The following is a 16,127-nucleotide window of genomic DNA, read 5'->3' as shown; positions in this document are numbered from 1 at the left end:
CTTCTCCTTCTTCTCATCCTTCTCCTTCTTCTCATCCTTCTCCTTCTTCTCATGAGGATGAGGATGAGGATGAAGAGGAAGAAGAAGAAGAAGTAGGATGAAAATAAGAAGAATTCCAAGCCGGCAAAAAGTGTATCTGCAGAGCTCCTCTATTCTGCAGATACACTTAGAGGAGCTCTGCAGATACACTTTTTGCCGGCTTGGAATTCTTCTTATTTTCATCCTACTTCTTCTTCTTCTTCTTCTTCATCCTCATCCTCTTCTTCTTCTTCTGAGGATGAGGATGAAGAAGAAGAAGAAGAAGAAGTAGGATGAAAATAAGAATAATTCCAAACCGGCAAAAAGTGTATCTGCAGAGTTCCTCTATTTCTGACAGTTCTCTGACTTTCACATTTACAGCGGTTGAAACATTGTATCTGTTTCCGAATAAAAACATCTGTATCCTAAATGGAAACAAATAGATACAATGTTTCAACCGCTGTACATGTGAAGGAACTGTCAGAGAACTGTCAGAAATAGCGGAGCTCTCTGCAGGGACACTTTTGCCGGCTGATCGGGAAAAATCCGATTCGCGCACCCGAAGTAGGCTAATATTCGGATTCGACGCGAATTGAATTTTTCCTGAAATTCGTATCGAATTCCACTTCGCCTGGTTCGATTCGCTCATCTCTAGTTGTAAACCTCAAACATGAAATATGAGCAAAGCATATCCCTCTATAGTGTGTACTTGTCTCAGTCCAAAGCAGCATCCAGAAGTGTCATTTCTTTCTGCTGCTTGGTTCCTCTGCTATCAGCATGAGTCACTACTGACAAGTTTTAATGACACCAAGAGAAAAATGGTGACAGGGGAGGGACCTTCAGAAGATTGACAGCCTCAGCTGTGTTTCTGTAAGCTGTGTGAAGGAAGGTGCATCTCTTCCCTCCAATCAGCTCCTAGAACCCTAACTGAGCTCTGCAGTGTGTGACATCAGATTCCTCTGCCTCTGGAAACAGAGAAAAGCTGTGTAAACTCTGCACTTTAAATGTATGTAGAGCAGGGGTATCAAACTGGTGGCCCTCCAGCTGTTGCAAAACTACAAGTCCCATCATGCCTCTACCTTTGGGAGTCATGCTTGTAACTGTAAATCCTGCAATGCCTCATGGGACTTTTGCAACAGCTGGAGGGCCACCAGTTTGACACCTGTGATGTAGAGAATAGAGAAGAGATAGCTGTAGATAAACAGGTACAACTTATGTAGGAGGATTTGTTTCATCTCTGTGTATTACCTGAGGCCACTCACTTTGCTGGGTGTATGTAAGGGTTTATAACCACTATAATTAAAGATTTCTGAGACTTTATGTACTGTAAATTCCTTAATTATTGCAAGTTCTCTCACCCGAAGACAAGGAAATCCTGGAATACAATTCAGGTAGCACTGTACTTTTTAGTGCAGTTGTCAATCAAGATAAATATGCATTTCTGCCACTAGGGGGCACTGCAGGGGAAAGGCTCCAGTTTAGTTTGCTTGTGAGCTCCATCTTGTTTCACCTCCAGTTGGGTGATAGTTGATAAACAGTAGATGATAGTTTCTTTCCTTTGGATCTTACTTGACAGGTAAGAGGGTAAATTTGTTTTAAAAATCAGTTTACTTTTATAACCTGTAATCCAGGGGCGCTCAACCTTTTGAAGAGGGAGGGCCACTTAAGTGATTTGGTAAACGGTCACGTGCCACAATGAACTATGGGGTTTTACTCCCCCCCAACTGCAAATGTAAACTAGCCCTTACTGTCCTCAGCCCCCTATAAGGCAGCTCTCAAACTGATGCAGTGCTGTTTACCCGCACTTTCCTGCAGGTTAGCTGCACTGCTACAGAGCAAACATTGGCTTATGCAGCTCCTGTTCCCTCTGCGGCCACCTACCTCCTGTTGCCAACGCCAGCTCCATGCACTCTGGTTGTCTGGGATGGCAGGCCAGCAACTCGTTGATCGCGATCTGGGCTTGCCGACCCACCATCTCAGAACATAGGGATGCACTTCCCTGGTTTGAGGTTGCAGGCCACATTATTGGATGCTGCGGGCCACAGGTTGAGCATGTTGGAGATACAACAGCATGTACTATATAGTATTGTGTGTTAATGTCACTTGACCAGTAGATGGCACTGTACACTAAGGTTACTAGTTGTGCATATGTGTAAAACTTGTTGGTTCTCTCTCCCTTCCTCTCTTCAAAACCAAGATGTCTGCTGAAATGTGTTCTGTATGTTTGCAACTTAAGCCACACAAGTAAAACAGAGTTCTGCCTCATCACAAGCTACCAGTGTCTTCTCTAACACATAACCAACAGAGTACCCCTGCTTTAAAGGATTCCTATTGATGTTCTCCACCATCACAGCATAATGTTTACTTATAGTCTGGTCAGTAAATTGTTTTCGCTTTTCCTCCTCTCAGGAAAATGGTAAGACCAACATCTAGAGCAGCCTTTCTCTATTCAGCACAGAGGAGCCTTTGAAATACTGTTCCGGTCTCAGGGAACCCCTGCTAAAAATGGCTATATCTACAACTCATAATATATTAGTATGATTAACAGTGGGAGGAATACTCCATATATTTGTGGTTATAGGGAAGAATTGCCACCTTACAGATATCTAAAAATATCAATGGTGTCAGTGGGACATTATCTGAGAGGCAAAATTTGCTCCTTGCTCAAGGACCCCCTAGCAACCTCTGGAGGAACACTAAGGTACCATGGAACCCTAATTTAGAGTTTGGAAACATTTCCAAAGAGCAATTTCTGCTGAAAGCAAAACTGCAATTTGCAAATGTTGAGAGAAAAAAATATTCTTTTCCAAATGCTACAATAACAAAACACATCCTGCCTTGCCAGATGTGCCGTAAAGACATTAACAAATGCTCTATAGATATAAATGATGAGGACCATAATGAAAGTGCAAGTAACATCAGAGTTCTCATTCTACAAACTCTTTCTGCTGCTTCTGGATCTTTCTAAATTTTAAAAAGCTAGTTTAGTTTAGTAAATAACTGAACAAGTTGTACTTTTATGTCAAGCACAATACTTTTATATGCAGTACACTGCATGGCACCTTACCAGTGTAACAAAATGACTTTCAATTTGTAAAACTATTCCACATTTATTTTTTTTCCAATAATTTTCATTTTTTTCTGGAAAAAACAATTTTTTTTCTCATGGCTTCAAACTTCTGGAAATTTTATATCTCTAGTGGGGCCCAGTAGAATTATGAGGAAAAAACCTAATGAACACTAATTTAACTATAGGGAAGCAAAGAGACACACTGGTACTAAACCACAGTCTACTAAGAACCCTATAAAATATTACCAGTTCTAAACTACAGGCCTCTATAATTGCTTCTTGTAATTATAATTTTTTTAAAAAGTTATTTAACCGCCTCCCTCCCGCCATATAAGGTAATATAAATGTAAGGACGGTTCAAGGCCTCCCACTCTAACTGCGCCTGCGTGCCACCGGGGTCGTGCAGCTTGGCCATCGGTGGTGCGCTGTGTCCCTGGGACACAGTGGATCACCGATCAACGGAAAGAGCTGCAGACATCGGCTCTGTCATGTGATCAGCTGTGTCCAATCACAGCTGATCGCATGTAAATAAGGAAATGCCAGTTATCGGCATTCCTCTCCTCACGAGCTGTCATGCTGACAACTGGTGAGGAGAGGAGAGCCGGTAATCGGCATTACTCAGAGGGGACATGTAAACTGATCATCAGGGCACTGATGATCAGTGTGCCCTGATGATCATTGTAGCCCCCTCAGTGCCACCTATTAGTGCCCATCAATGCCACCTGTCAGTGTCACATCAATGCCACATATCAGTGCCTACAAGTGCACATCAATGCCACATATCAGTGCCCATCTGAGCTGCCTTTCAGTGCCACCTATCAGTGCCAGTCAGTGCCGCCTATCAGTGCTGCCAATCAGTTCCGCCTATCAGTGCCGCATATCAGTGTCACCTATCAGTGCCAGTCAGTGTCACCTATCAGTGTGCATCAGTGCCGCCTAACAGTGCCAGTCAGTACCTCCTATCAGGACCAGTCAGTGCCACCTATCTGTGCCATATATGAGTGTTGCCTTTCAGTGCCCATCAGTGATGCCTGTCAATACCCATCAATGCCACCTACCAGTGCCTCCTCATCAGTGCCCATCAGTGCCCATCAGTGCCACCTATCAGTGCCCATCACTGCAGCTTCATTAGTGCACATCAGTGAAGGAGAAAAATCACTTACTTACAAAATTTTATAACAGAAACTAAGAAAAAACTTTTTTTTTTCAAAATTCTCAGTTGTTTTTGGTTTAGCAAAAAATAAAAAACACAGAGCTTATTAAATACCACCAAAAGAAAGCTCTATCTATCTAAAAAAAATGATACAAATTTCACATGGGTACAGTGTTGCATGGCCGTGCAATTGTCATTCAAAGTGTGACAGCGCTGAAAGCTGGAAATTGGCCTGGGCAGGAAGGGGGTAGAAGTGCCCGGTAGGGAAGTGGTTAATGTGTCAAAAATGTTCTATTTATTTTGTATAGATGTAACTGTAGAGCTACCAGTTAGAACCATTAGGATTCTTAGTTTATGGATTGGTTCAGTGTTTAAGTGTCTACATTTTTAAAGCCACTTTGCTTGGTGGGCAAATAGAGATGTGAGAGAGAAAAGGGAAGGGGATTTACAATGATAAAAGCAGGTGAATATATTTGCTAAATTTGACCTTTCCCTATTGGTTATTCAGGCTGTCCATCATGACATTAGACCAATAGGGAGACTCGGGAGATAGGAAGGTGATAGTCTAAGCTTGATTTTTACAGTACCAAACAGGGGCGAACTGACCATTTGGAAACTCGGGCACTGCCCGAGGGCCCGGGGTCAGTAGGGGGCCCCATGAGATGCCCCTGGTACCTTTTTCATAGGCTTTTTTGAGTTTGGGCAAGGACACAGGGGCCCCATGATCCCCTATTGCCCATGGGCCCCATAAGTTGTCAGTCCGCCTCTGGTACCAAAGATATCCTAGATTGTAAGCTCCAAGGATCAGGGCCCTCCTATCCCTCTTGTATTGAACTGTATTGTTGCTGTATTGTCTCCCTTTATATTGTAAAGCGCTGAGCAAACTGTTGGTGCTATATAAATCCTGTATAATAATAATAATAATAGTAAGTAATAATTTGCTTATAATTTCAGCTGCCTACAACATCACTGGATGTACTGATCACTTTTGATTTTTAATTTTCCGGACACTTTTACCCCCTTCCTGACCAGGGCAATTTTCAGCTTTCAGCACTATCATACTTTGAATGACAATTGCGCGGTCATGCAACACTGTACCCAAATGAATTTTTTACCATTTTTTTGAGAAAGATAAAGCTTTATTTTGGTGGTATTTATTCACCACTGGGATTTTTATTTTTTTTGCTATGTAAATGAAAAAGTCCAAAAATTTTGAAAAAAAGTGTTTTTTTTATAAAATTTTGCAAATAAATAATATTTCATCATAAATCTTGGCCAAAATTTATTCTGTTATCTTTTTAGTAAAAAAAAAAATCCAAATTAGGTTATAACCAAAAATTATAATTTTTAAACATATTTTTTTTTACATTTTTATTTTATTTTTTTAGATTATTATTTTTTATTTTTACATACTGTCACCCTAGCAGTACAGTGTCACCATGGTGATTTTTTTTTTTTTTTACACTGATTGCTTTTACACCCATATAGGATGTAAAAGCAATCATTTCTCTTTCTCTCTGTCTGCATTCTTGCACTCATTGAGAAGTACTGAGTGAGCTGTGATTGGTCACAGCTTGTCACATGGTACAAGGCTTGTCAGGAATGGACTGGCCAGCAATAGTGGGACTCAGCTGCCTTATGAGCTGCAGTACCAGGGCTGGCCAGCGGGTGCTCCCAGCAATCAGAGACTCAACCTTGCAGCCAGTCAAACACCTGGAACTAATTATACTGGTGTATTTAAGGGACATTCAGACCTGCAGACTCTGCCTTGGTGTTGTGTTTCTCTTGGGCCCTGTTTCCTGTCCCTGTTCCCTGTTCCCTGTCCCTGTCCCTGTTCCTGTTCCTGTCTGATTCTCTGCTGACCCTGCTCTGATCCCTGGCTTGTCTGACCATTCTCCTCTGCCTGACCCTCTGTACCACGCTGCCCGCTACCTGCTGAACCTGGCCTGTGACCCCGACCATTCTCCGCTTGCTCCCCCTGTACCTACCTGCCCGACTGATATTGACCCGGCCTGCCTGACGACGCTTGCATTGTATGTACTGTCATCTGTGGGTGGTTTGGTTTGGTTTGTTTGCACTGTGTTATGTTTTAGTATTGCACTGCGTTTATGTTTGTATTGTTAGTGTTAATAAATTACATTGTTTATAACATATCTGAAGCCTGCGTTTCCCTGCGTCAGTCACACACCTCTGGTCATACCCGGGAGCCCTGACATTACACCAAGGCCAATCCTGACCAGAAGTGGCTGCACAGGGAAGCCATCTTGGTTTGTTGATGGGAAGGATGGATCTGGATGAGGTTGCGTATTTATATCTGCTAGTGTTTGATGACAGGGAGTATGCTTATCAGACTCTGAAGGAGTATCCCCGGGATGAACTGCTAGAATGTATCCGGCTCGCTCATGTTCTAGTAGATCAGGGCACAGAGTTCTCTGAGGTGCAGCCATTGATTCAGGTTTTTGCTGAGTTGGTTTCATCTGGTTCCCCCGAATGCAGGGATGAATTTTTGCCACCATTTAGTGCTGACCAGGTAGAGTCCCTGGTGTGGTTATTAGAGGATGATGTGGGTTACTTTCTGGAGCGTTATTCCACATGTTCACCACAGGTACTAAGAGATTGTATAAACGCAGTGCAGTCATTGACCAGACAGGCTTTGTGTAAGCTCAGTTTTGTTCAACCCCTACTGCAGACATGGACAGACTTGTTGCACCCAGCCTCAGTCAGCTTACAAAGACCCAGTCCTGCTTCTAATCTATTTCCTCAAAGCTCTATTCCTGCATTCCCAACAGCTCCTCCAGTTACAGCCCAGTATACTTGGCTATCTACCGCATGTCGGTCCCCTGTTCCCACTCGCTGCACCTATCCTGCCTTTAACCCTGTAAAAAAGCCCTCTGTAGCAACTGCTCCCTCCTCTGTCCCATCCTCCAGCTCTTCTCTGTCTCCAGCTGCTCCATTCGTTTGCAGACCTGCGTTTACTTGCAGTGCTCCAGTAGTTAAAACCAGAAAAAAGCGAAAATTCTTTCCAACCAATACCATCCTGCCAGTATCCAAACCGGTGAACCTGCCTTCCGTGGTTCAGCCTGAAGCCTCTACTCAGCCTGAAGCCTCTACTCAGCCTGATGCCTGTACTCAGCCTGATGCCTCTCTTCAGCCTGATGCCTCTCTTCAGCCTGAAGCCTCTACTCAGCCTGAAGCCTCTACCCAGCCTGAAGCCTCTACCCAGCCTGAAGCCTCTACTCAGCCTGAAGCCTCTACTCAGCCTGATGCCTCTCTTCAGCCTGATGCCTCTCTTCAGCCTGATGCCTCTCTTCAGCCTGAAGCCTCTACTCAGCCTGAAGCCTCTACTCAGCCTGATGCCTCTACTCAGCCTGATGCCTCTACTCAGCCTGATGCCTTTACTCAGCCTGAAGCCTCTACTCAGCCTGAAGCCTCTACTCAGCCTGAAGCCTCTACTCAGCCTGAAGCCTCTACTCAGCCTGATGCCTCTACTCAGCCTGATGCCTCTACTCAGCCTGATGCCTTTACTCAGCCGGATGCCTGCATTCAGCCTGATGCCTCTACCCAGCATGATGAACTGATCCAGCCTGACGATCCTATTAGGCCTGGTGACCCGATGCCCGCTGTCGAGCCAGACAATCCGGTACCTGATGACCCGGTGCCCGCTGTCATGCCAGTTGACTCAGAGCCCGCTGTCGTGCCTGGTGACTCGGTGCCCACTGCCTTGCCAGATGACGCGGTGCCCGCTGGCGAGCTAAATGACCTGATGCCTGGTGACCCAGTGCCCGCTGTCATACCTGGTGACCTGATGCCCGCTGTCGAGCCAGACGATCCAATGTCAGGTGACCCGGTGCCCACTGCCTTGCCAGATGACGCGGTGCCCGCTGGCAAGCCAAATGACCTGATGCCTGGTGACCCAGTGCCCGCTGTCATACCTGGTGACCTGATGCCCGCTGTCGAGCCAGACGATCCAATGCCTGGTGACCCGGTGCCCACTGCCTTGCCAGATGACGCGGTGCCCGCTGGCAAGCCAAATGACCTGATGCCTGGTGACCCAGTGCCCGTTGTCATACCTGGTGACCCGATGCCCGCTGTCGAGCCAGACAATCCGGTACCTGATGACCCGGTGCCCACTGTCGTGCCTGTTGACTCGGAGCCCACTGCCTTGCCAGATGACGCGGTGCCCGCTGTCGGGCCAAATGACCTGATGCCTGGTGACCCGATGCCCGCTGTCATACCTGGTGACCCGATACCCGCTGTCGAGCCAGACAATCCGGTACCTGATGACCCGGTGCCCACTGTCGTGCCTGTTGACTCGGAGCCCACTGCCTTGCCAGATGATGCGGTGCCCGCTGTCGAGCCAAATGACCTGATGCCTGGTGACCCGATGCCCGCTGTCCAGCCAGACGATTCAATGTCTGCCCCAGTGCCCGCGGTCATGCCAGTTGACTCGGAGCCCACTGCCTTGCCAGATGACGCGGTGCTCGCTGTCGAGCCAAATGACTTGATGCCTGGTGACCCGATGCCCGCTGTCTAGTCAGACGATCCAATGTCTGACCCAGTGCCCGCGGTCATACCAGTTGACTCGGAGCCCACTGCCTTGCCAGATGACGCGGTGCCCGCTGTCGAGCCAAATGACCTGATGCCTGGTGACCCGATGCCCGCTGTCCAGCCAGACGATCCAATGTCTGACCCAGTGCCAGCGGTCATGCCAGTTGACTCGGAGCCCACTGTCGTGCCTGGTGACTCGGTGCCCGCCGCTTCGCCTGGGGGCCCGAGACCTGTCGCTCCGCCTGGGGGTCTGGCGCCCGCCGCTCCGCCTGGGGGTCTGGCGCCCGCCGCCCCGCCTGGGGGCCTGAGACCTGTCGCTCCGCCTGGGGGTCTGGCGCCCGCCGCTCCGCCTGAGGGCCCGAGACCTGTCGCTCCACCTGGGGGTCCGGCGCCCGCCGCTCCGCCTGAGGGCCCGAGACCTGTCGCTCCACCTGGGGGTCCGGCGCCCGCCGCTCCGCCTGAGGGCCCGAGACCTGTCGCTCCACCTGGGGGTCCGGCGCCCGCCGCTCCGCCTGAGGGCCCGAGACCTGTCGCTCCACCTGGGGGTCCGGCGCCCACGGCTCCGCCTGAGGGCCCGAGACCTGTCGCTCCATCTGGGGGTCCGGCGCCCGCCGCTCCGCCTGAGGGCCCGAGACCCGTCGCTCCACCTGGGGGTCCGGCGCCCGCCGCTCCGCCTGAGGGCCCGAGACCCGTCGCTCCATCTGGGGGTCCGGCGCCCGTCGCCCCGCCTGGGGGCCCGATGCCTGTCACCCCGCCTGGGGGCCCGACGCCTGTCGCCCCTCCTGGGGGCCCGGCACCCGCCGCCCTGCCCGGGGGCCCGGTGCCTGCTGCTCCGCCCGGGGCCCGGTGCCTGCTGCTCCGCCCGGGGGCCCGGTGCCTGCTGCTCCGCCTGGTGGCCCGCTGCCTGCTGTTCCGCCTGGGGGCCCGGTGCCTGCTGCTCCGCCTGGGGGCCCGGTGCCTGCTGCTCCGCCTGGTGGCCCGCTGCCTGCTGCTTCGCCTGGTAATCCGATGTGCCTCTGCCCAGAGTCCGGCCCGATGTGCCTCTGCCCGGAGTCCGGCCCGATGTGCCTCTGCCCGGAGTCCTGCCCGATGTGCCTCTGCCCGGAGTCCTGCCCGATGTGCCTCTGCCCGGAGTCCAGCCCGATGTGCCTCTGCCCGGAGTCCAGCACGGTGTGCCTCTGCCCGGTGTGCCTCTGCCCGATGTGCCTCTGCCCAGTGTGCCTCTGCCCGATGTGCCTCTGCCCAGAGTCCAGCCCGATGTGCCTCTGCCCGGAGTCCAGCCCGATGTGCCTCTGCCCGGAGTCCAGCCCGATGTGCTTCTGCCCGGAGTCCTGCCCGATGTGCCTCTGCCCGGAGTCCTGCCCGATGTGCCTCTGCCCGGAGTCCTGCCCGATGTGCCTCTGCCCGGAGTCCTGCCCGGTGTGCCTCTGCCCGGTGTGCCTCTGCCCGATGTGCCTCTGCCCGGAGTCCAGCCCGATGTGCCTCTGCCCGGAGTCCAGCCCGATGTGCCTCTGCCCGGAGTCCAGCCCGATGTGCCTCTGCCCGGAGTCCAGCCCGATGTGCCTCTGCCCGGAGTCCTGCCCGATGTGCCTCTGCCCGGTGTGCCGCTGCCCGGAGTCCTGCCCGGTGTGCCAGTCTTTGATATCCTGCCAGTTACCAGACCCGGGCGGTGGAACATTTTGCCCAGCTAGGACTGTTTGGAGCGTCCTGAGGCCGCTCCTTGAGGGGGGAGTACTGTCAGGAATGGACTGGCCAGCAATAGTGGGACTCTGCTGCCTTATGAGCTGCAGTACCAGGGCTGGCCAGCGGGTGCTCCCAGCAATCAGAGACTCAACCTTGCAGCCAGTCAAACACCTGGAACTAATTATACTGGTGTATTTAAGGGACATTCAGACCTGCAGACTCTGCCTTGGTGTTGTGTTTCTCTTGGGCCCTGTTTCCTGTTCCTGTTCCCTGTTCCTGTTCCTGTTCCTGTCTTATTCTCTGCTGTCCCTGCTCTGATCCCTGGCTTGTCTGATCATTCTCCTCTGCCTGACCCTCTGTACCACGCTGCCCGCTACCTGCTGAACCTGGCCTGTGACCCCGACCATTCTCCGCTTGCTCCCCGTGTACCTACCTGCCCGACTGATATTGACCCGGCCTGCCTGACGACGCTTGCATTGTATGTACTGTTATCTGTGGGTGGTTGGTTGGTTTGTTTGCACTGTGTTATGTTTTAGTATTGCACTGCGTTTATGTTTGTATGGTTAGTGTTAATAAATTACATTGTTTATAACATATCTGAAGTCTGCGTTTCCCTGCGTCAGTCACACACCTCTGGTCATACCCGGGAGCCCTGACAAGGCTGTTGTGAATAGCCCTGTACCATGTGACCTCTGTGATCATTCACAGATTTCACACGTAGTAATGCAATGATGTCACAAGTGACATCTTGCTTACTACTTTGCATGTGATCACTGATTGGCCAAATCAGTGATCACATGATCGGGACCTCGTACAGAGGTCCCGTCCGATGATCGGTGTTTCACTGTGTCCGGAGGACACAGCGGGCACCAGATCGCGGGGCTGCGCGCTCCCAGGGAGCGCGCACAAGCAGGGTGCGGGGAGTCCATTTATAAACAGCCACCCGACCCTGCACTGCCACTGTCCGGCCGTTTATATGCAACAGCCGGTCGGGAAGTGGTTAATAAAGGTAACAGCTCTTCTGCCCCTGCCTTAGCTTCTAACATGTTGACAGCATCAGAGGAACAAAAGTAAATGTTTAGCACCTCTTTATTTGAACAAGCTTATAACTACAGTTTACAAAGAATTAAAATTCAGGATTAACCACCCCACCTAGATTCTTCCTTGCCCAATACATATTTAAACCCCCATGAAGGGGAAGCAACCCATTGGTTATCAAAACCTTAATGCAGTCTTACTGTGATAAATTCCGAAAAATTTATATTTGGACAATTCACTATGGCTTGGCGATCTCTTTACGCCAAACAAACCATCTTGGACATAACACCCTTACCCTTTAGCTCTGTGTTTTTTTTCTGTCCTCTTCCATGGTAGAACGTAAGTAAAACACCTAAATTTGTCCACAATACAGGATCATGCTAGTCTCCGGGGTAGGGTGCAGTGGTCCCCGGATATTGGAGAGTTTGCTGGAGATGTCTAGGATGCTGCCCTGGAATCTGTTCCGGTGATTTATCTTTCTCCCTCTCATAAATTATCTCAATTGTTTATTCTCCATCGGGCGTATAAGACCCCTGTGCAACTGTACCGGTGGGGCAGGTGTGATTCACCTGATTGCCTGAGGTGTAGGGTCCAACAGGGCGATTTCATTCACATGCTCTGGCGCTGGCCAAATTACATAGATATTGGAGTGAGGTTCTCCAGTTTATTTCTCTAGTATCGCAATATACTGTTCCCCGGGATCCCTTGCAATGTCTGCTGGGGGCACTGGACCAACAAAGAGTGTATATTATGGTATCTAGACTTTTATATCTGGCTAGGAAGTTAATAGCAAGGTACTGGTTATTGTTGGCTCCACCGACTAGTAAGCAATGGATAGATTATGTTAATTCATTACTCCTGCGGGAAAAACTCACATACCAACATTATTATTATTATACAGGATTTTTATAGCGCCAACAGTTTGCTCAGCGCTTTACAATATAATGGGAGACAATACAGCAACAATACAGTTCAATACAAGAGGGTTAGGAGGGCCAGGGGTGGACTGACCATTTGGAAACTCGGGCACTGCCCGAGGGCCCAGGTCAGTAGGGGGCCCCATGAGATACCTTTTTCATAGGCTTTTTTGAGTTTGGGCAAGGACACAGGGGCCCCATGATCCCTTATTGCCCAGGGGCCCCATGAGTTGTCAGTCTGCCCCTGAGGAGGGCCCTCACAATGCTTATCGTAAGTTCCAGCAGGTATTGTAGGGTTGGCTGGATCCACCCGGACTTGCCCATCCTTAATTAATAGCCAATCGACTTTTGCAGGTGTGGCATTTTATAGCAGGTGTGTAGCTCCACCTCCCCCCTTAGGAGAGATCATGCGCATCTCCCATTTTCTCTGATGAGATATCTCGGGTGAACCCAATGTTAATGTTGTTGTTGTTTTTTTATTGTCGGTATGTTTTTGGCTTTGTTCCTTTCCCCCATTTATGCTTACATCTGGACGGGGAGGAATAAAAGGTAAAAGGAAAAAGTAAGGTATTGTCAAGAAGGCCTTGGAGCCTTGTGTTCTCTGTTCTGATTGATTACTAGCTCTGTTATTCTGTCTATTATGGGATCTGCGTATCCACATTGTTCTAGTTATGTTTAATCCTGATGATGCAGGAATATCATTGTAGATTCTGTAAGTACTGTTCCATTTTTTTTCATTGTCTTTGCAATAAAAGTTGTTTGGATTAAAAAAAAAACAAACACATAAATAACACTTTATTATAACATATTTAACAAATTTATTTTACAGTAATATAGTGTTAATTCATCTTTATAAATTATACAATACCAAGGAATAAATCCTTTTGGACTTGGACCTCTGCCGTTTTCAAAAGTGCTTTACAGTTCTTCCATACTTGAAGATATAAGAAAGGGTGCATCATGGATGGTTCCTGCTGCCATATTCATTGTCCATTCTGTAGTGTCTTGTCCATAGGCTGATATATTTTAATAATGATATTTCCACGTCTCCAAGTAATTTTGTACAGTTTATGCAACATACAAATTAATATTAGTGTCTCTTGGTGTACTTGGCCAATAAATATTTTAGATGTAGCAGACGTGTCTTTTTGTAATTTGGTCTTTTGAACTCAATGGGAAGTCTTCAGCTTATGTGAAGTATAAGGTTCCAGTTTTTCTGCAGATAAATAAATACATAAATAAATAAATACATAAATTAATAAAACTGTTCAATAAATAAGATTTTTTAAAACAATTGGGACTTGGATTTGGCAGAAGAAATGCTAGATTTTAGTTACTTACTGTAAAGAGAACTCCGGTCAGGAGAAAAACTAGAAATGCCTAGAAAAAACATGTTTAATGTTATTCTATATGTATGTGATTTTTTTTTTTTTTGTGAAAAGCTTAATTGCAGCTTCTTTTCTAATAGCTAGAAACTCAGTTCACAAAGCTTTAATGCCTGCCCAAGGCACTTCATTTTCAGCCATGGCTAGACATGAAATTTCCGTTTAATGCTGTCTGGGTTGGGGAGAGTTTCTCACTTCTTGTCCTGTCTACATCCAAATAGACTGAAGGTAGGCAGAATTTTCCCAACTTTTAAAAACTATCAAACATTTTTTTTAAAATGACATATGGTTTGAGGTATTTTTTTTAGGCGAACCTATGACAAAGACCTATTTAACCTATTCAAAGAGCATTACAGGCCTTCTAAAAAGAGAGCACAGCAGAAACTGTTTTTTTTTTATGCCATCCAGGGGCGGACTGACAACTCATGGGGCCCCCCGGGCAATAGGGGATCATGGGGCCCCTGTGTCCTTGCCCAAACTCAAAAAAGCCTATGAAAAAGGTACCAAAAGCATCTCATGGGGCCCCCTACTGACCCCGGGCCCTTGGGCAGTGCCTGAGTTTACAAATGGTCAGTCTGCCCCTGATGCCATCTTTCTCTGAATGAAACTAAATAAGGATCCTGAAGAGAACAAGAAGAGACGGGAAAGATGTACTGTTCTGACTCATTTTGTTTTACAGGTGGATTTTGGATTTGATCTGTGCAAAAAAAGGGCTTTTTTTTCTATGAAAGAAGCCAAATATAGCCTAAACAATGGGAAAATGAACCTACTGTAAAGCGCTACTTGCTAGTTGAAAACGTAAATCACTTGCTGGATAAAATACAAAATGTGCATTATTTAAAGTGGAACTAAAGTTAATTATTAAAATCACAAACTTGTCCAAAGACATACTGGTAGGTTGGCTCCTATCTAAATTGGCACTAGTATGTGTATCTATGAATGTGAGTTAGGGACCTGAGATTGTACACCCCTTGAGGGTTAGGGACTGATCTGAATGTACAATATATATGTAAAGTGCTGCGTTAATGTACCTGTAATAAAATAAATAATGTCATACTTACAGTGAAGGAAATAAGTATTTGTTCCCCTGCTGATTTTGAAAGTTTGGGGGTGTTTTTCTTCTAAGGGGACAGGACAACTGCACCGCATCAAAGGTACGATGGACGGGGCAATATACCATCAAATCTTGGGTGAGAACCTTCTTCCCTCAGCCAGGGCATTGAAAATGGGTCATGGATGGGTGTTCCAGCATGACAATGACCCAAAACACACGGCCAAGGAAATAAAGGAGTGGCTCAAGAAGAAGCACATTAAGGTCCTGGAGTGGCCTAGCCAGTCTCCAGACCTTAATCCAATTGAAAATCTGTGGAAGGAGCTGAAAGTTCATGTTGCCAAACATCAGCCACCAAACCTTAATGAATTGGAGAGGATCTGCCAAGAGGAGTGGGCCAAAATCCCTCCTGAGATGTGTGCAAACCTGGGGGCCAACTACAGGAAACGTCTGACCTCTGTGATTGCCAACAAGGGATTTGCCCCCAAGTACTAAGTCATGTTTTGTCAAGGGGATTAAATACTTATTTCCCTCATGAACATGCAAATCAGTGCATTATTTGTTAGACATGCATTTCTTTTGAATTTTTTGTTGCTATTCTGTCTCTCAGTGTTACAATACACCTACCATTCGATTTTTAGACTGATCATTTCTTTGTGAGTGGGCAAACATTCAAATCAGCAGGGGATCAAATATTTATTTCCTTCATTGTATCTGCTCTGTGTAATGGTTTTGCACAGAGCACCCCCAAACCTCCTCTTGTTGGGTCCTCCCGCTGGCGCTCTCTAGCTTCTATTCCCCGCTGAGTGCCCCCATAGCAAGCTGCTTACTATGGGCTCACTCGTGCTTGCTCACTCCCAAGTCCCGCTCTGTGTGTCTATAGTCACACAGAGCATGACTCAGCCCCACCCCGCCCCCACTCCCTCTTCATTGGCTGTAGCTGACAGTACCAGGAGCCAATGGATTCTGCTGCTGTCTCTGAGCCAAACGAGGAAGGAGTGGGAGCTTCTTCTTTCATGTACAACACTCAGGTAAATATAAGGTGGGGGGCTGCACACTGAAGGCTTTTAAACATCATACACAGAAGAAGGTAAAAAAGAACCTTCAGCATTTAGAACAACTTATTATTGAGCGTAATAACTGAAATAAAATATATACAGAAGATTATTATTATTATCCCCTCCCTCCTAGATTGTAAGCTCGAAAGAGCAGGGCCCTCGATCCCCTCATGTTTTGCATTGTATTGGTATTGTTCTGTCACATG

General features: G+C 47.7%; 1 protein-coding gene across 1 annotated transcript in view; it reads right to left on the bottom strand.

The window, feature by feature from the left end:
* Positions 1-13,209: 13,209 nt before the first annotated feature.
* Positions 13,210-16,127, bottom strand: part of LOC149443890 (cell adhesion molecule CEACAM8-like) — a 67,317-nt gene continuing 64,399 nt past the window's right edge. The window contains exon 4 of the mRNA XM_089655218.1: positions 13,210-13,643. Within this exon, the coding sequence (XP_089511344.1) occupies positions 13,597-13,643 (47 nt within the window). The 3' untranslated portion in view covers positions 13,210-13,596. The remainder of the gene's footprint in view (positions 13,644-16,127) is intronic.

The sequence above is a fragment of the Staurois parvus genome, unplaced genomic scaffold (genome assembly GCF_062004578.1).
Source record: "Staurois parvus isolate SC_StPar_1 unplaced genomic scaffold, SC_StPar_1.0 ptg000827l, whole genome shotgun sequence".
NCBI lineage: Eukaryota > Metazoa > Chordata > Amphibia > Anura > Ranidae > Staurois > Staurois parvus.
The sequence above is the reverse complement of the archived record's forward strand: the minus strand, read 5'-3'. Positions and strand labels throughout refer to the sequence as shown.